Raw genomic sequence first — 20,602 nt, forward strand, 5'->3', positions numbered from 1 at the left:
ATTATGGCAGACATGAATTTTTAGTCCGATTAAAATTCATGTCACATCGAATATTCGGCGGCTAATTAGAAGGACTAAATATGAGCTAATTATAAAATTAATTACACAGACGGAGGCTAATTTGCGAGGCACATCTATTAAGCTTAATTAATACATCATTAGCACATGTTTATTGTAGCATCACATTGTCAAATCATGAACTAATTAGGCTTACTAGATTCATCTGGCAAATTAGGCTCCATCTGTGTAATTAGTTTTGTAATTAGTCTATGTTTAATACTCTTAATTAGTATCTAAATATTCGATGTGATAGGAATCTTAGGAGGTTATAAGGAACCAAACATGCCCGAAGCCAGTGTCTGCGTGGCCCCTGGAACACGCCAATATGACCAGTAAGCTAACGAAGTGACGAGAAATGTTCCCTCCACCTCCATCCACAGCCATATAGCCCTGCCCGCACAGATTGACTCGGACTTTTCTCGCAAAAAAAGATTGACTCGGACTTGGCCAACTTCCCGCGCTATGAATCTTGCTACAGTTGCAAAAAAAAAGAGATGAAATCACCACGCGTGAGTCAGTGAATGGCAGCCTGGCAGGTCACTCCAAAGTCGTCCATGATTAGCGGCTGCTCGGCAATCAGCCGAAGCAAAGTTCTGGATCGTCCGGACTCCAGATTGGACATATGCTAGGTCACCACGTACTTTCACGTGAAATTACGCGTACATGCTGCACTACAGGCCGGCTTCAGAGGGCTGAGGCGCTCCTTGACCCGATGGAATGAGTCAGTCAACAGCGTGAATTACACTGCAGAGACCACGTACAGATGGAACTAGTAGAACGCGGTGCAGCATCTATGGATCGCCAAAAATGCAAACAGTGTGTTTGCTGATCAAATGTGTCAACAACGTGAACTACACTGCAGAAAAGTTTGGCATGTCGATTGCTTAGCTCAGTAGGCTATTGACGAGACCATGTCTTCTCTGTTAAGAGGGAACAAAACGTCTATCTCCTCGTAAACGACTCATCTTATACCATGTAAGTTCAAACCTTTTACCTTTAAAACAAAGATGCGAATACTTTAATTTGCTTATCCATCAATCATTTTTTTACCAATGGTTCTATATTAAATTGTTTATAGTAGATTTTAGAATATTCTTTCTTGAGTGGAACACTACAAATTCAATTGGCGAAACTGTTTTTTTTTCTTGAGCGAAAAATAATTCACAAATTCAACTGGTGGAATGGAACACTCCTTTCTTAAGAAGAATATTTTGTAACTCGATCGGAATATTTACAAGTTCGACTGACGGATATGTTAAATATCAGTCGCTTAACATCAAGTTAATCTGGAAAAAAAAAGCACATACTGGTTCAATGACGCACGCTTGCTCACTTCACGCACACGGCACACGTAAGAGGAAAGGACGGCTCGTATCAGGGTACCTATCACATAGGATGTTTGGATGCTAATTAGGAGTATTAAATATAGGTTAATTAAAAAACTAATTGCACAGATGGAGTCTAATTCGCGAGACGAATCTATTAAGTCTAATTAGTCTATGATTTGGCAATGTAGTGCTACAGTAACCAGTTGCTAATGATGGATTAATTAGGCTTAATAGATTCGTCTCGCGAATTAGTATAGGGATTCTGCAGTTAGTTTTATAATTAGTTCATGTTTAGTTCTCCTAATTAGCGTCCGATATCCGATATGACCCTCCTAAAGTTTAGTACCTCGTATCCAAACACCCCCTTAGTACCACCTCATCTTCAATGGCCAAACTCAGCCGTTGAGAACTAGGGACGCATGTTTACGTGCTCCAATATGAACTGAAAAGTTCGTCACGAAGCACGGTACAGTCTGTCTCGTTACACGCAGGTGATAACCACTCTTGGAATGCAATACTTAGTAGCGTGTAGGATTACTAACCTAGAGGCAGTGGTTTAACTTGTATGTAGGGATAATTGAGACCTCGACGTTGTCTACGTTAGATAACGACGCTTCTTTGCCTGATTCAGCTTGTGGTAAATCACTAAATCTCTTCCCGTCCTTGTAAAAGAAGGAGGAAATTTTTGCGTCAGGAGTCAGGACACTACTCCTTCATGAATTCATGAAATTAGCTGTAGAACAGAAACAACGTGCTAACAGTAGGATATGCCAAATTATAGGGAAGTAAAGAGCGCAAGAATCATTTTTTTTTCTTTTTAACCAAGATAGCCTTGAATCTGCAAATTAGAAACACCTGCTGTGCTATGGTATTCGAAGAAGTACGTGCCTGAAAAATTAACCCAAGAAATGCTAGCTAGGCGCAATTGGCGTACAATCTAAACCCACATTAGAAATCTGAAATATTGCAGTTCGTCAGGACTAGAAAATTTGAAGTGCGGCGTTGTCGCGCCTACCTTGAGGAAACCAGTGTTGATTTGCTATGGAGAAAGAGGCACCAATCTACCGATAATCCAATAGCAGAGTTTGTTTTCCACAAAATTTTCACTAAAAGATTATCAGTAAATACCATCAGAAGCTAGTCAAGATAGAGATATAGCATGTGCAATTTTGCATCAATTTAACTTTTGCTTTCTAATAATTTCCTGCTTGTTATGGTTTGCTGTCCCAAAAACTATATTGAATCACAAAATTAGGTGAACCAAAAATATTTTTGATAATGGCTTACGTGCCAATTAGATCAGATAACCTAACAGCAAAACGCATACAAAAGAAAGCCCCAAGTTTGCATGGTGACGCAAGAACAAAGAGACATCATGCTGTAGGCATACATACATGTCTCTTCAAATTGCAATCAAAACCTGCAATTTTGAACCCAAGTCCAATGTCTGATATAGAGGCAATACAGGTCACACGTATCTGGGTTCAGGAAGACATGTGCAGGGCACACACAAGATTGGCAATTGAGCTTCTTGTTAGCTGTCAAGCACTAGTGCTTTCCTAGCATATTCGGATGATATTAAGTTGCATGCACCAATCAATTCAACCTAAAAAATTAAGCTGACGAGAAGAGGTGAGCAATTCATTTATCTCAACACCCCCCTCACGTGCAGGCTCCCTCAGGCTGAATGCGTGGAGATTGGAGTGAGCTGCAATTATTTTATTTAATCGCGCCCGTTAGGATTCTCGAGGCCTCTAGTTCTAATACCATATTGAGTTGCATGCACCAATCAGTTTAACCCAAAAACTTAAGTTGATGGAAAGAGACAGGCAATTCACTTGTACTGCAAATAGATGGAACACAACTGATTTGATGCTACATTCCGTCAAACAGATCCTACGATACTACAGTAGTAGAAGAGCATCGTGTGAATTGATGCAGGGTGCCGCCACAGCCAACCCCAGGAAAGACGCTGGCAAAGAGCACCACGGACTCGGGCTGTCGCCGTGCCGTGCCGTGCCTGCTTTGTCGCGTGCATCACTCCACATCCAGTTAAGCATGCCCATCTTCCAACGCTAGACAAGCATGCCGCCACTGCTTTTAGCCTCCGGCGTGCTTCTTCCGGATGCCTTCGCGGCGGCTGCGCGTTGCGGTTGGCGGATTCAAGTCCGTTCCGGTGGACCTCGCCTGTGCGATGCGATCTCCGATGAGACTATACTAGCGTCGTGGTTGCCGTTAGGCACTGCGGTCTCCGTCACCCCGCGCACCACGCCCGCCAACGACTAGGCCTCGTTTAGTCCCTCTTTTTTCCCAACTTTGTCACTATGCAAAAATAAGATTTCCTATTACATCAAACTTACGGTATGTGCATGGAGTACTAAATGTAGACGAAATTAAAAACTAATTACACAATTTTGTTGTACTTGGCGAGACAAATCTTTTGAACCTAATTAGTCAATGTTTGGACAATAATTCACAAATACAAACGAAATACTACAGTTGCGCATTTATGACAAAAATACAAACTTTACTACTCCTAATTTAGGAATTAAACAAGAGCTAGGAGGATGCCCCTTCGCGCTGGATTGTCAGCGTCTGGCGGAGAAGGGCGCGTTGCTGTGTGGGAGAGAGGACAGGCGTGATGGAGGTGGCGGCGATTCATCGTCATATGACCCGCTGCGGGAGAAAAAAAATGAGAGACATGACGAGGATGGTGTACTATCGAAGAAGAGTAGAGACGCAAAGCGAATAGCTCTGAGCCTGCCACCGACACCCGATCAACCAATGCACGGGAAATGAACGGTTTGGATTAGCCGGTGACGTGGCTTAATGAGGGCGCGAGAAATACCTGAGAACCTGACCAGCTTTCGTATTATAGAGATGTCCCCTCTCGTCATGGTGTGTACATGACCAGCAACAAGTCAATTGTGAATAGTCAAATCTTCGTAGAGGGGCCACGCCATGACGACATGCCGAACTTCCAGCATCTATTTGTAACTTCTTTCTCCCTCCCTCTGTCTCTAGCTGTCAGCTTGGAATGATTCAACCACACACCCCTATATAACGGGTTCCACGCTACCACTACTTCACCACCAAGCCAAAGCACGTACTACACATAGCAGTCCTCTTAATAACCAGCTAAAGCATACCTGTACTCATCTCATCGTCGAGATCATTAAGCAAAATGGCGGCTAATCTCAAGTGGCCTCCTGTTCTGGCCCTTCTCCTCGTTGCCGGAATGGCTGGCATCGCCAGTGCTGGCAATATCGCCGTGTACTGGGGCCAGAACGGCGGCGAGGGCTCCCTGGCCGACGCCTGCAACTCCGGAAACTACGCCTACGTCATCATCGCGTTCCTCAGCACCTTCGGCAATGGACAAACCCCCGTCCTTAACCTCGCCGGACACTGTGACCCCAGCTCCCCCGGCAGCTGCACCTTCCTGAGCTCCGAAATCCAGACGTGCAAGTCACAGGGCATCAAGGTGCTCCTCTCCCTCGGCGGCGGCGGCGGCAACTACGGCCTGTCCTCCACCGACGACGCCAACAGCGTGGCCAACTACCTGTGGGACTACTACCTGGGCGGCAGCGGCTCTCCCCGCCCGCTGGGCGACGCCGCGCTGGACGGCATCGACTTCGACATCGAGAACGGCAACTCGGCGCACTACGACGACCTGGCGAACGCGCTCAAGGCTAAGGGTAGTGTGATGCTGACGGCGGCGCCGCAGTGCCCCTACCCGGACGCGTCGCTGGGGCCGGCGCTGCAGACGGGGCAGTTCGACAACGTGTGGATCCAGTTCTACAACAACCCCGGGTGCTCGTACGCCAACGGAGACGACACCAACCTGGTGAACGCGTGGAGGACGTGGACAAGCAGCGTCACGGCCGGGAGCTTCTACCTTGGCCTGCCGGCATCCAACGACGCCGCGGGCAGCGGGTACATCGCGCCCGGCGACCTGACGGGGAAGGTGATCCCCGACATCCAGAGCATCGGCAGCTATGGCGGGATCATGCTGTGGAGCCGCTTCTACGACGTGCAGAAGAACTACAGCGGCCAGGTGAAGGGCAGCGTCTGAGCAGATGCACGAAGCTTCGAGCTACTGCAGACGAACGTGTTACAGTGGTTATCCGTTATAAGCTATAACATCGGAATAAATACAATAATAAGAGCGGATCATCAGGTGACAAAGATGGAATCTGCTATACACACCGCATAGTATAGTAGCTACCATGCACGTACTAGTATATGTGCACGCTTATGAACTGGCTAGTATGTAAGAGTAGTAGAGTTTGTGTTATACCGGATGAATAAAAGTTGAATGGCAATATGTTATATTACAAAATGACCACATGCATTTCTCGCATCATTGAAATTCATGTCTTGCATCATTGAAATGCATGTCGCTATATAACGGAGCGACGACGACGCGGTACAGCTAGAGCTGGTAGGGCCCGAACGTGCACTAGCTAGTATCAGTGCGATCATGCAGTAGAAAAATTCACATTGCAACCTATGTCCTACGTACGTTGCGTGCAACATCCAAGAAGTGTAAGCTGGGAACACATGAAAAAAAGATCCTACCACAGTAATGTATGCGAATATTTCACGCAACATTTTAGCTGCATTTTCCACCGCAACAACTCATTCCAACAAGTCATTGCAACATCCAATCTGGCTAACTCTCTCTCTCTCTCTCTCTCTCTCTCTCTCTCTCTCTCTCTCTCTCTCTCTCTCTCTCTCTCTCTCTCTCTCTCTGATTAACTTCATCTCCCTGAAAAAGCCACTGCACAAAGCTGGCAACCACCCAAAAGCGATGGATCACAACGTCTACAAGCACCAACTGCCATAGCTTTTAGCGCGGCGCCCCTGCTGCCACTCGTGAGTGCTGCGTGCACGCCGCGTACACGCCCAGCACGCTGCTCGTGCTGCCCTGCGTCGCGCATCGCGGTAAGAAGCCGGCCGGCCGCCGGCCGCGCGCGCTCTCGCCTTACCGCTGCCGACGGCTGCAGCGATGTGCCGCACGGCCGCACCCTGCTGCCGACCTGCCGTGCGCTTGTGCGCCCGTGCCACTCTCTGCATGCTGTTGCCTGGCGTCGCTCGCCCGCCCCGCTGCGCGGCCGCCGGCCGGAAGGACAATAACTAGCCAGATCGGCACGCGATGCGTGCATGTTAAAAAATTCAAAATAACGGTACAATATCTTTGTACTATGCTCAATATCACATTAATGTATTGAATCAAATTAAAAAAAAAATAGAATTCAAAATTGAATACATGTTCCCAACAGTGATGCACCAAGAAATTGTCGATTTTTGGCCACTTTAGTATATTCAGCCTAATAATTAGAGTGAAATGCACCGGCGGCCCTCGAACTTGTCACGCTGTGCCAAATAGGTACATCAACTCTGAAAACGTATTTTTAGGTCCCCAAACTTGCTAATCGTGTCAAATAGATCCAAATCCTAGCAATTTGTATTAAAACGCTGATTACACTATAATTAGCCCCCCCCTCTCTCTCCATATCTCCTCCCTCTCGTCCTCCTCAACGCTCTCCCCAAGCTCGACGCCGCCGTGCGCGCGGAGGTCTCCTACGACGGTGGGAGCGGCATGGTCTCCTATGCTGGCATGGCAGGGGAGGAGGATGAGGTAGATGGCGTCGGGGGAGGAGGTCGGGTGGCGGCGAGCCGGTGCCGGAGCCACCCACTGCTCCTGATGCCACGGCGGCGGAAGCAGAAGCGCCACCGCCGGCGGCTGACGATGCTGCAGCTACGGCTTCTGTGGATGAGCCACCGAAGGCGGAGGAGCCGGTGGGTGCATCTCCCGCGCGCTCAGCCCGCTGTGGGGCTTGACAGCCCGTCGGCCCTGCCACAACCTCCGGCCACCGTGGCTCGCCAGTGGTAGCGGCCTCCCAGCTCGCCCGCACCGCCCCCGCTCAGCGCCCACGCAGGCCGTCGGCCGCCGCCCCTTACCTTGCTCCGCTGCTCTGTGACCGCATCGGCCGCCGCCCTGCACCTTTCCCTGCGCCGATGGCTCACTCCGTGTTGCCGCCCAGGCCCCAGCTCACTCGTGCCCGTGGCCTCACGCTAGTGGGGGCGTCCTGCGCTGCCTCGCCCCGGGCTGCGACCAAGCTCCACTCGCGGCGAAAGCCGCCAGGGACAAGCTACGCCAGCCGCCCGGGAAGAGCATCAGCAGGAGCCAGGGGAGGAGGCCGGGCGGCGACGCTGGCCAGGAAGTGGGAGGAGGCAGGCGGAGGTGCCGGGGAGAAAAAAAAGAAGAAGATAAAGTGAGGTAAAAAAAAAAAGAAAGGATGACAAGTAGGCTCCGCAGCTGACAGGTGGTGATTTAAGTTAGGTAATGAGATTTGGACCTCGCGTGAACTGATTAGCAAGTTTGGGGATCCAAAAATACGTTTTCAGAGTTGATGTATCTATTTAGCACAACGTGACAAGTTCAAGGGCCGCCGGTGCATTTCACTCTAATAATTATTAGTAGTAAGTTAGCGCGCTATGCCTCGTGTCCGTCCGTGGAAAGTATGTGGCAGGAAAAAGTATATAAATTTGATGTTTGAAGAACTGTATAAAGCTTCAATAGATAATAGTATTCATTATGGATAAAAAGAACTCCTCAGAATTTTACTTCTTTTTCTTATGTAAGTACCGTGCATGTACATTATCTGTCTTTATTCTTATCCGGTGCCACAGTTGGCCTTGGCCTTGGCCCTTGGGGAGCGCGGAGGCACCTCAGGCACGCCGCACGCCTGCCTGCTGCTAGAGAGCAGTGCTGTCTGTCTGTGAGAGGCTACGATGTCTGGATGGCTCTGGATTCTGGAAGGCCGCAACCTGCATCAGCGGCGACGTAGGGCGGGTGCGTGTGAGAGAGCAAGCGAGAGGAGAGGGTTCCGGAGTTTTCTCTCTTTTTTTAACGATTGAAGTCATGGGACCCGCGAACAGTACCATGGTGCCGGAGAGATCCCAGGCAAGTATAGGTAGTAGATATCCGGTGCACTGGGACCTGCCTCGTTTAGGACTGGGTGCGGCTGGCCGGCTTCGCAAAAAGGAGATCGATGGCGAGTGGTCGCAGCCTCGCAGGTCGCTCGACTCGAAGTCGAAGATGAGACTCCACGAGGGCGGCGCGCGGGACTCTTAACCATAGGTCCACGACGCATGATTACGACGGCACACACTCGCCGTCGCAAGTCAGATCGATCAGATCAGATAGGCCGAAACCCCGTCCAATAGTCCATGTGCCGTGCGTGCAAAACCGTCACGCACGTCCTTGTGTCACCTCATCACCACTGAGGTTTGCTCGTCGTAGTTGAGGATTGCTACCCGAGGGACCTCTCCTCCCTGGGTCGTCCATTTACGGAGGAGGAAATTTGGGAGGTTATTAAGGAAAACCCCCTTAACAAGTCTCCGGAATCAGATGGCTCCACCGGTCGACTTGGTCGATTATCTCCCCGGGATTAGATGGCTCCACCGATCGACTTGGTCGATTATCAAGGGGTGACATCATTAGAGCTTTCGATGCTCTCTCTTCGATGAGAGCATAAGCTTCCATCATCTAAATGATGCCCTACTAAGCCGAAGAAATCTGAACCTACCACACTAGGTGACTACCGTCCAATCAGCCTAATTCACAGCTTCGGGAAGATTTTCTCCAAAGCGCTGGCTAACCATTTTGCCCCTCTCTTGCAATCGTTGATATCCCCGAATCAAAGCGCTTTCATTAAAGGTTGATAGATTCAAGATAACTTCCGCTACGTCCTAGGGATAGCGAAGGCGCTGGCGTCAAAAAGATCCCAAGAGTCATGCTTAAAATTGACCTAGCAAAAGCCTTTGACTCGGTCGTGGAGCTACTATCAGCAATAAGTTGCTCGAGAACTTGGACTAACTGGATTTCGACGCTCCTTTCAACCGCAAGCACCAAAGCTCTCCTGAATGGAGTGATGGGTAAAAGGATATGTCATGGTCGCGGGCTCAGGCAGGGCAATCCTCTATCGCCGATGCTTTTCGTCCTAGTCATGGAATGCTGCAATGCCATGATCAACACGGCGGAGAACAGAGATATGTTTGAGCCTTTGGGAGGGTCGGCGATCAAACACTGGATTTCCCTCTATGCAGATGATGTGGTCGTTTTTTGTCACCAGAGGATTTGACTTTGATTAAGGAGACCCTGTCACTTTTTCACAAGGTGATGTGGCTGGCAGCAAACTATTCCAAAAGCCAAGCTTTCCCAATACGCTGTTCGACTGATCACACTGACCTTATTAAAGCCATCCTGCGATGTACAGTGTCTGAATTCCCATGTACATACCTAGGTCCCCTCTCCATCTGCAAACTCCTAAAGGATGCCATGCAACCACTGGTCGACAAGGTCGCTAGGAGACTCCCGACATGGAAAGGAGGGTGCTTAACAGGAGTGGTCGTCTAACTCTCGCTAAGTCCACCCTTAGCGCTATTCCGGTCCACATCTCAATGGCCATAAAGGCCGCGCCTTGGGCGGTCAAAGCAATTGATACACTGGGGGCTTCCTTTGGTGTGGGACGAAAGTGGCCTCAGGTGGAAAATGTGCGGTTGCCTAGATTAACGCCTAAAGATCCAGGTGGCCTCAGCATCCCAAACCTGCAATTGATGGGGATGGCCCTGCGGATGCGTTGGATGTGGCTCGCCCGCACGGATCTAGCTAGAACTTGGTCAGGGTTCAAATTTCCTTATTGGATGCAAGCATAGAGTTTCTTCAATATGTCGGTCTCTGTTGTGGTGGGTGACAGTCGCACCGCCTTATTCTGGTCGGATGACAAATGGATCAATGGATGTTCCATTCGGTCGTTGGCGCCCAACATATGGGCAGCGGTACCGGCTCGAGTTAGGAACTCACGCACGGTGAGGGATGGCCTCCTGGGCAGACTCTGGGTCCGCGATATCTCCCAAGCACGGATAGTGCAGGTCGTAGTGCAATACATTAGAGCCTGGGACCTAATCCGAGATTGGGTATTAAATACAATCCCAAACTAGTTCATCTGGAAGTGGTCAGGCTCGAGTTAGTTCTCCTCGGCCTCTGCCTATCGTGCACTCTTCCTAGGTCGGTCGTCGTTGTGTTGGGATACGAGGTAGGCTACGCTAGCGCAAATTAAAATTTCTACCGCGTATAACCAGGAAGAACTGCCGTATAAGGATCACGGGATTACCACTCGACGCACTACTGGTGCGGAAGATGTAGATATGCGTCGATGCAGTGAAGACGATCACGTAGTCGTACGTAGTCGATCAACGTAGTCGTACGTATTCGATCACGTCCAGCAGCTCCTCAGCAGCTCGTCCACGTGCAGCAAGATCGCCTCCGGTGCCGCGGCTCGTCGTCGGCTCGTCGTGGCTCGTCGGTGGCTCGTCGGCGGCTCGTCCAAGTGCTGCAGGCGCAACACCTCCAAGGTATCCACACGTGCAGGGAGGAAGCGTCGCAAGCCGGACTGCTAGATCCGCGAGTTGCAACAGGCGAGGGCGTGGGAGGCGCGGCAGGTGTGTTTCGCCAAAAAGGTGTCAACCCTAGGGCGCCCCCACCCCTCTATTTATAGAGGTTCCTGATGGGCCTCTGGATCCGAGGCCCATTAGTACTTCTAAACCTAATCCAACTCGGATCAGATCCGAATTGGGCTTCCAGCCCCTTAAGTGTGTGACCCTATGGGTTCGGATACGTATAGACATGGCCCGAGTACTCCTACTCGGCCCAATAGTCGGTAGCGGCCTCTAGCAAGACGTGCCAACTCCTATACGCACACGAAGATCATATCAGACGAACCATCACAACATAATATACATGCTATTCCCTTTGCCTCACGATATTTGGTCTAGCTTCAAGCCGACCGCTCTTTCTCGATCCTGTGATTCGGAATCCCTTTGTAGGTTAACTCTTAACCGTACGTAGCATAGCCATGCATTTTCGGATCCGATCACTCGAGGGGCCCAGAGATATCACTCTCAATCAGAGAGGGGCAAATCCCATCTTGATTGACCATGTCTCATAGCACGTTGCTGGGTGCTAAGCAGTTTTGGAAGGTGCAGACGCTAGGCAAATGCCGCTTTTTTGGTTGGGTTGGTCCTTAATGGTCGTTGTTGGACCTCCAATCGACTACAGCGCCATGGTTTAAGGGACAGGGATGATTGTGCACTATATGCACAGGAAGTGGAAACCCTTGACCACCTGTTGACCGATTGTGTGCATAGTCGCGGGACTTGGTTCCGCGTCCTCAGGCATGTTGGTCTGGTCGGTCTGACGTCGCATATGGAGTCCCTACTAGCTGAATGGTGGATACAAGCACGGAAGGCGGCCGCGAAGATTCGGCGGAAGGGTTTTGACTCCCTTGTATGGTTGGACGCTTGTTGCTTTGGAAGATGCTTGTTGCTTTGGAAGGAACGAAACCGCAGGGTACACGAGCGCTCGACACTGCAGCTGGTGGCTTTGGCACCAGTGATCATGGAGGAGGCGAGGCTTTGGGCCCAGGTGGGTTTTGTTGTCCTCCAGCACGTTTTGAGTCCTAGGTTGCTCTAGGTTTCAAGTTCCGGTGGTTGTTAGCCGTTTTGTTTTTGTTGGTAGTTTCATTTCCTTTTGCCTTTGCTATGTTTTTGTACCTAGATTGTTTACCTCTGTATAACACTTTCTCTCTTCTTAATGAAAAACATGCTATGCACATCTTAAAAAAAGATTGCTACCCGCAAATTAAACGAAGATGACCGGACAGTAGACTCTGCCATCCCCCCCCCTCCCCGGAGACGGTGTTGCAGGCAGACTGGCGCAGGCCCACCCTTTTTTGCCCCATGGGCAATGGCTGCAAGCACTGGGACTGCGGCTTGTCGTGGTAACGCTAAACGTCAGTCACCTATCGTTTAGATATGTATTCGGACTAAACGGTCAATTAAACGGGTTAAACAGCTATTAAACGTGCTAAACGGGTGATGAAACGGACACAGGTAGGCACTATGTAGCGTGTAAACGGGCTAAACAACCGTGTACGCGAACAATGCTTCGGAGAATTTTTTCTACATTTTTCACAAAAATTAGTCTCTCAATTTTAAAAAATATATAATAGTCATGTGTCGCCAACCAATGGACGACTTCTGAAAATGCATCATAAGCTAGGCAACATTCTTTTTTTTTAAAAAAAAATCATACATTCAGCGAGTAGTTTTCAGCCGACAAGTTGGGATGCACTTCTTCAGCTTTATAGGTGACTAAAAAGTCGACCAACAATAGACATGTTGCGCTATAAATATAGCCTAGAGGATGCACGTTCTTTGAAAAGTTTCCATTCATGAGTCACACATTGCTATTTTATATTTTTTTAAATCAGCGAGTAGTTCTTAAAAAAAGGACTTCAGGATGTACTCGCTGAAGCTACTTAACGGGCTAGCTTGGTTATCCTACAAGTCAGCCCAGATTTCGCAATAAAAGAAGCCCGTAACTTCTTCAAGCAAGACGTATAAAGCAGTAGGCGAGCGGATTCGATCGAAGTGTGGGAGATCCACAAAGAATGCATTTCAATTTGCAAATATGTCGAGTTGTAGAACAGGTTATGCACTTATGCTGCCTACAATAATTCAGTCTTTTTAGATGATAAAATGCCCATGTTCACAACGAAGCCCTTCACATAGACACACAGGACAAACTGTATTACAACGAGAAGCCTACGGTGTTCCCAAGCTACAGTTAGAACCGGATGAACAAAAGGATTGGCCATACGCCATTTTACATGAAAATAAAAACAGAGAAGTACACAACAAATGACAAAAGAATCACAGGACCAGCTCTCAGTACATACCCTACACACAAGCTAACCAAGCTAATGGAAAACTAGCAATACCTGCGTGGTATTATTATAATCAGGCCTTCAACTTTGCCACAAGACATCAATTTCTTGGTTGATGTCCGTGACAATCAGAATACCGCAATGCGCTCAGCATCAAACCTTCCTGACCTGAATGTTGTGTGTTGATTGTGATCTCCAGATGGGCTGTTTGCCACTTTGAACCAGTGCAACCTCCTCGCCGTCCCTAACCATACCATGTTTCTGTAAACAAGGCATCATATTAGGAGGTCTATCTTTGATCCTTGGTTAAATAAATTCATAAATTGTATAAAATGGGCGGGAAGCAGATCTTAAAGGCGCAATTCCTTTATTATGTGGATAGATGAATTCTACCAACAGCTGTGCAGGCGCAATTCGTAATGTCTCATTCTGCTACCAACAGCTGTTCAGGTCAGACTACCTTATTATGTGGATAGCTGAATTCTACCTTAATTTACCTCAGCAACATTACTTTGGTGCAGCATTGCACCACACGATAAGGATGTGATATCAATGTATCAGATATTCCAGCCCCAAAAACTTTGGTTAGAAATAGTCAATGGTACACTGACAGCAACTACATTCAAGCCATCGTTGCTATTCTCATTCTGCCAATTGTTGTTAACAAGATATAGGGCTGCTGTTCTCAGCACACCCGTTCTTTTGGTTGTTTGTATATTCTTAAAGGTTTTCTGTAACTCTAGTCGCTGGGGAAAGGGTTGCACTTGCTGCTTCAAACATATTTACTCCCCTTTTGTTTATGAATTATAGGACTGGCTGGCCTCTCAGTCTGTGAATGGTAATGCCTCAGATTTGGCCATGTTGTACATCAAGATGCGAATGTCATGACACGCACTGTTTAGTGTTTGCCCAAGTTGCAGCTGTAGGTAAACCTACTTTACAGTTTTAACAATGTTAAGTTCCTGTGAGATTGTTCTCGATGTTAAGATGCGGTATGGATACTGTTACTAACATAATGATCTGATAATGAATTGGTATCATGAGGATATCAAATTAAAGTTCTTATTAATATATAATAAAAATAATCAACCAGGTGACCAAAAATAACTAAAAAAGATGTATGAGTCATTACCAGCAAATAGGACAAAGCATCACCGAATGTCTTCTCAGCATCATCAGAAAATTCCATTTGAACTGGACATACACCTTGGTACAAAGCCAATCGTTGTCTAACTCTCTCCCTGTAAATAGACCAGCAACAAAAATTAATTTGATAAGATATGTGAGGATTGTAAATAAAAAAATAAACAAAAGGCGAAAACATAAACCAAAAACAAACTCATCTCAGACAATCTGTTTCAGATCAGTTGCCCCTGTGCAACAGGAGTATATCACTTTTTTCCAAGGAAATGCTAATGGTGGATAGTTTACCATTAAAACTATAGATTTCTTGCAGCAATTTCATAAGAAACTCTATGTCCAGCAACAACCAAATGTCCCCTTTCCTAAATATGTATCAGCATAACACACAGCCTGATGAAGCGTTTTGGGTGTCAACTCTTCACACTTAGTATTCAACCAATTGTAGAGGGGCTACACATAGCTGGGTTCCAGGCTTCCAGGACTACTCGATAATAAATCACAAAGCCCAACATCTAGGGTTCATTTTCGATAGGCTAAGAATCCATAGTCTTGAGATGTCCTCAGGACACTATTTTGGTTATCTAGAATTCATATCTTGCATGTGAACCACAAAATCACATATATGATTCAAAGGAAATGGGTACTTGGTTTCATCCGTCATCATTAAAACAACACTAGTACATGCCCACACTTTCAATGGCCATGATTGTTCCAAAGGTTATTAACAAATTATTGGGTCGGACAAGGCAGCCTAATTGGTTCGTATTCCAAAATTATGATAGATTACAAGAAAACAGAAAAGTATTGTTCAATTTTCATTGTGCTCAAATAGTTAGCAGCATCTCTTCAATAGGCCATCGTCAGTATGATTATATAAAATATGCCCTTGGAGACATTACAGGATATATAAATAGGACAGTAGCAGATTTTGTATTGTAGGCTGCATCCCTATGAACAAAAGTAGAAAACTTACTGATCTGTAAAGGCAAAAATAGTGCCAGAGGGACGATAGTGACTAAGCAGGATAGCCATAAATCCTGTCCTGGTGAAAACCACTATTGATGTTCGGAGAGTATTTGACATCATTGTTGCATGGTACGCGAACATTTCGCTCATGTGGTTCTACAGAACGACAAGTGGTTAGAAAATGGAAGTGGCTAATCAGCGTGATGGAGAAAGACTGAAGTTGTCGAACCTTGAAAACCTGACCAAGGTCAGCAGGTGTTTCTCCACCAGGAATAGTTGCTTCAGTTCTCAGGGCAACTGTGTGCATGACCTTAACAGCTTTCAAGGGAAATCTGTCAAAATCCATAAGCTTAGTGTCATATCTACTCTTATATTCATTATAAATTAGGGGACGAAAATATATAAGACTTGCAAATTATACAAACCAAGGAGGAGAGACCAGAGCTTCCAAACCAAAAATAGAGATACCCTTATCTATATAAATCTATTTGTTTGCAACAATATTGTTCAGGGAGCTATTGTACCTAAGTTATTTCTTTGAATAACCAAGATGCCATCAAACCAGGCAGTCCATTGTAAGTTCAATTGAATTATCCCAAATGCCTAAAACATCAAAGGAAACTGAAAGAATCTATGACATTAAAGAGTTCAGATTTGATATGCTGGGAACACAATTAAACAGTATATTCCATATTCCATAGAAGCAAACAGAAGGGGCAAGCAATTCAGTCTGCAACAGTATGTTTTTTCACTTTTTGTATTAATTCGCACTGTCAGTTATGATAGTATCTAGAACATTTGAAGAATGCAATCGCCAGATAACATGATGTAGCAGCGCAAAAGTATTGGTAAAACAGCTAATTGTTCATGGAACAAAAAAAAGGTAATTATGCACTAGTAACATTAGGTGAGATATGTTTGTTCATATAGTTAGCTAATTAGACCAGTAGAAAATATCTTGTTATGAACAAAAAGCAAAACACACATACTTTCCATGTGCAGTTTCTCCAGAAAGCATAACTGCATCAGCACCCTCTCGAACAGCGATAGCAATGTCTGAAACTTCTGCCCGGGTCGGAGTTGGATGAACAATCATACTTTCCAGCATATTAGTAGCAACAATTACAGCCTTTCCCATGCTCCTGCACATTCTAATAATTTCTTCCTGCAAGAAGGAACATGGCATTTGAGGAAGATACAAATTTCTGTCATCTTTTTAGGATAAAAAGGAGATAAATTTTACTCATGAGCAAGCATTAGGTATGGCAGCTTTCAAATGGGACTGTAACATATAGGCTACATTACCATGTATAAACAAGCTATACAAAGTAATCCAAACAACTGGATAGGCACATCTGTGTGCACTTTAGCATTGCAGTGCTATAGTTTATAAGAGACATGATCGAGTGACATCATACCTGCAACAGTGGGACCTCCTCAATAGGTAGTTCAGCTCCCAGGTCACCCCTCGCAACCATAGCCTATACAGTTCAATATTAAATTAGTTAGTTCCTTCGAAATGTCAAGTGAGAGCTTCCAGTGGTGAAATCAATAGGGCATGCCCTTAAAACTAAAATCAGAACGAGGAAAATAGATCAGAGAAATATTCATGATTTCTCATACAAGTCAAGACCATTCATACAAAGATAAATCTTTTGATGGCATTTCACTAAACCCATGCATAATTATGACCAGTTCCTACCCCATCAGATGCTGAGATGATTGAATGTAGGTTAGGAATGGAGTCTGCACTTTCGATTTTCACAGTTACATGTATGTCAGCATTGCGGCCTGAAAATAGAATAAAATGAACTCAATGAATTATGGAACAAGTGCATGATATGATTGTTTGTAAAGTAGGATTGATAATTACTTCTTAGATAATCCTTCAGCTCGTGGACAACTTGAGCATCTTTCACAAAAGAAACAGCATAGTAATCAACCTGATTATCCACACCAAATTTAATGTCATCCCAGTCCTTGTCTGCACATTTGAAATAGGTGTATGAAACAAGAGCACATACATTAGATGCAGTACACAAAGGAAAAAATGCTGACTATTACCAGTTATTGATGGCAAGGTTGCACTCTTTCCGCGAACGTTCAGGTGGCGCCTAGATTTCAATTCACCTCCGTCAACAACTTCACATTTCACAGAATCTTCAGTTTTTGACTTGACCAGAAATGACATCATTCCTCCTAAAAATTTAAAACACCAATTCAATAAGAACATGAAGCACAATCACTGAAAACCAAAGATGCATTAGATAAGAGTCAAAACTGAACAGGTATCTGACACCAATATAATTGAAGGGTTATACAGTTGTGTGGAACTAAGCCAGAAGAAAGTTAATGTTTGTGAATTTCATCTCAGAAAATTTGGAGCAGTACTGAATTAGTGATGTACACCAATACTCTGACAATTTCTTATGTAAAGATTACAGTCGAGCATGTCTTGAACCCTGGTCTGAACATTCATAAAAATTTGATGAATAATTTGTGCTAGTTCAGATCCAAATGCTCTAGCAAAGACCCACATCATGTGTAAGTGGAGAAACTAAAGAATATCATTATGATGAGCAAAACTAGGAAAAGTTTTATTGCAATTATGGACAGCAGTTGACAAGCAAGCCAAAAAAAATAGTACTGGAACTATTTTGATAAAAGTGATTTTTTTGGGGTTTTCAGATTTCACAGACGATGTGTGCAATCATGTGACACTTGGCCAAAAGAAAAGAAGAAAAGAGAGACAAAACATAGAATATTAGATAAGGAATATAATATCATCATACCATCTACAAGGAGCATGTCACCCACTTCAACATCGTTAACAAAGTCGTCATAGTTAACACTGACACATGTATCAGTCCCAACTCCCCTTTTAATTGTAAAAGTGAACTCTTGGCCACTTTCCAGAAAAATCGGTTGAGGCAAATCTCCACTCCGAACTTCTGGTCCCTGATTTGTAAATCAAGATGAATCAAATGCAGAAGAAATGTTTAATCCTATTCATCACTAATATAGAGAATCAACTACTAGCAGCCTAGCAGGACGATCTAAGACTAATAGTAATAAGAACTAAAAATACTGCAGGAAAGTGACTTCTTTTTCTGCCCTTTATTGAAACCAAAAGAAAGCAGCTTCCAAGGATAGGAACTACCTATCTTTTTTACATTTAGTGTAGATGCCCTGAAAGAAGTAATACCAACCTTCGTGTCTAGCATGATAGCAATCACATTATCTGTATGTGACGCATTATATTCCTTCACCAGATCAATAACTTTCTGGTGTGACGCATGGTCTCCATGTGACATATTAAGCCGGGCAACATTCATGCCAGTCTCAGCGAGTTTCCATATCATCTCTCTAGTGTTGGTTGAGGGACCGATGGTGCACACAATCTTTGTCTTGCGCCTCACATTTGGTTTAGACCACACACCATTTGCTGCAGTTGCAAGTTGCTGGATAGCCTTAAGATGCTGGAAGTTTGCTTCTTCCTGCCAAAATAAAGATATTATTAGTAATGAGGTTTCAAATTTCAAATCAAAAGGTGCCATTCCAAGGATACATTAGCACAAGTCTATGCGGTTCCCTTCTTGGTGGAAGCGGATTCCGCAACAAATTTGACAGTGCCTGGTGCCATTTTGGCAAACAGGAAAACAAAAAACTACGTCCAGGCAACCAGCACGCAATAGGTTGCAACAAATCAAAAAGGTAAATGTGCACATTTGCAGGGTTGCACCATAATTTAGACTTGTGTTCGTGTTACTCAATAAAACAAGCGGAACAAAACAGCTTCAGTATCACGTCCTAGGAATGCATGGAACATGGAATAGCGAAAGGAAAATACTCGCCAAAGTCTAATTGATTTCATGTGCAAATATATATATTGATAAAAAGCGATAACGACATCCCCCGGACGATTCCGCCCTCCGAATTTCGCCGCGACAAGGGCGAAAGCGACCTCGAATCCAATTTCACCATCAGGAACAGCCAATTTTCACGCCCAATCGGCACGACAGCAACTTGAGACATCAAAATCCCATCCCCATCCCAAATCCACCCAGGTACGCGCGACCCCCAAGCCCAGTCCCCCCACCACCAGCGCGGCGCAACTGCACAGCCAGTACGAGGAGGAGGAGGTGACGCGCTACCTTGACGGCCGCGTCGTCGTCGGGCGACACCGGCAGCACCTCGGGCTCGGTGCGCGGGGCGCGGCTTATGACGGATACCATCTGCGACTCGCGGCGGCCCCTCGCGGCCACGGCGCCGCCGCTCCACCTCTCCCTAGAGGCGCACGCCCCGAGCTGCAGCCTCGGGGACGGCCGGAGCCCGTCCGCCCCAGATCCGCCGCCCAGGGGCCTGGCCGCTGCCACCGCGGCGGTGCCCGACGCTGCCACCACCTGCGCCGCCATCCTCGAGCTCGGCGAGAGATTTGGGATTGGACGAAGTGGTAGGGAGGAGGCCGGATGGGGGTGGTGCCGTGCGCGCCGCGCGGTGGAGGGGTGGTGGGTTTAAGGTAGGACGAGGGTGGCTGGCTGGATTGCTGTGGATGCGGCGGCTTTGTTTGTATCGAACGCGGGTGGGGAAGAGGAGCGGGACCCGCGCGGCAGCCACGGCTGAGCTGGCGGCGTCACTCGGCCGTGCTCCGCGCCCGCTGCCTCCTCGGCGTGGCGCGCGCCTCATCCACGAACAGTGCTCTTACCTTGGAGTCTCCGCCGTGGCTTTTGGCTTGGGATTCGGAACATGCGGCGTGGTTCTGTTGGGTCCGGTCACGAGGCGGGGGCGTGACCTCGGAAGCGCCAGCGCGAGGCAGCTTGCGAACAAGAAACGGCCGATGGTTTGGCACGAGCGAGCCAGCGAGGCATGGGGCCTGGTTGCCTGGAGAGTCTAGGGTGTGATTGGTTCTCTTCCCTGAGGAGCCTGGCTCGCATCAGGGAACCTGGCCGGCCGGAACCAGAACCAGGATGTGGGGATGCAATGGGGTCGTGTTTGGTTGTCGTTTGAGTTGAACCAGGCTGCGAAGATACGGTGATTGGTTGCACGTACGAATCTAGAATTCAAAAAACAGACGTTGTTTGGTTGGTCGCATACAGGCAGTTCGAATCACCACTTGCATTGAGAAGGTGAGGTTACCTAGCTGAACATAGTTTGAGGAAAGTAGAGTTTGTAACTAAACTAAAATTACTTAGACTTTGAAACTAAAACCACTATTATTACAGCTTGAACTAAGATAATTAAAGCCTCTAACAACATGAACATATATTTACAGTCCCATTGACCATTGTTGATAATAGGTCGAGGTTGCGC

The 20,602-nt window shown here is 46.6% G+C and overlaps 2 protein-coding genes across 2 annotated transcripts; one reads left to right on the plus strand and one right to left on the minus strand.

Moving 5' to 3' along the window:
• Positions 1–4,466: 4,466 nt before the first annotated feature.
• Positions 4,467–5,735, plus strand: LOC101780958 (acidic endochitinase). The gene has a single exon (XM_004969313.3). It carries the CDS (start codon positions 4,573–4,575, stop codon positions 5,458–5,460), a length of 888 nt encoding a protein of 295 aa, XP_004969370.1. The 5' UTR covers positions 4,467–4,572; the 3' UTR covers positions 5,461–5,735.
• A 7,226-nt stretch (positions 5,736–12,961) lies between these two features.
• LOC101781368 (plastidial pyruvate kinase 2) lies at positions 12,962–19,835 on the minus strand. Its single transcript, XM_004969314.4, has 12 exons — positions 19,447–19,835; positions 18,502–18,789; positions 18,085–18,250; positions 17,357–17,491; positions 17,166–17,276; positions 16,995–17,083; positions 16,711–16,773; positions 16,282–16,457; positions 15,522–15,624; positions 15,300–15,448; positions 14,316–14,424; positions 12,962–13,444 (listed from the first exon to the last, which is right to left on the minus strand). The coding sequence occupies exons 1-12, from the start codon at positions 19,705–19,707 to the stop codon at positions 13,337–13,339; spliced, it is 1,758 nt and encodes a 585-aa protein (XP_004969371.1). The 5' UTR covers positions 19,708–19,835; the 3' UTR covers positions 12,962–13,336.
• Between the last annotated feature and the right edge of the window lie 767 nt (positions 19,836–20,602).

This window comes from Setaria italica, chromosome V (assembly GCF_000263155.2).
Source record: "Setaria italica strain Yugu1 chromosome V, Setaria_italica_v2.0, whole genome shotgun sequence".
Classification (NCBI taxonomy): Eukaryota; Viridiplantae; Streptophyta; class Magnoliopsida; order Poales; family Poaceae; genus Setaria; species Setaria italica.

Coding starts and splice junctions, on each gene's coding strand:
- LOC101781368 (XM_004969314.4), bottom strand. CDS start 19,707: ATGGCGGCGCAGGTGGTGGCAGCGTCGGGCACCGCCGCGGTGGCAGCG. Junction 18,251..18,501: donor CTATCATGCTAGACACGAAG/GTTGGTATTACT, acceptor TTTACAAATCAG/GGACCAGAAGTTCGGAGTGG. Junction 16,458..16,710: donor AGGAGGTCCCACTGTTGCAG/GTATGATGTCAC, acceptor TCCTTCTTGCAG/GAAGAAATTATTAGAATGTG.
- LOC101780958 (XM_004969313.3), top strand. CDS start 4,573: ATGGCGGCTAATCTCAAGTGGCCTCCTGTTCTGGCCCTTCTCCTCGTT.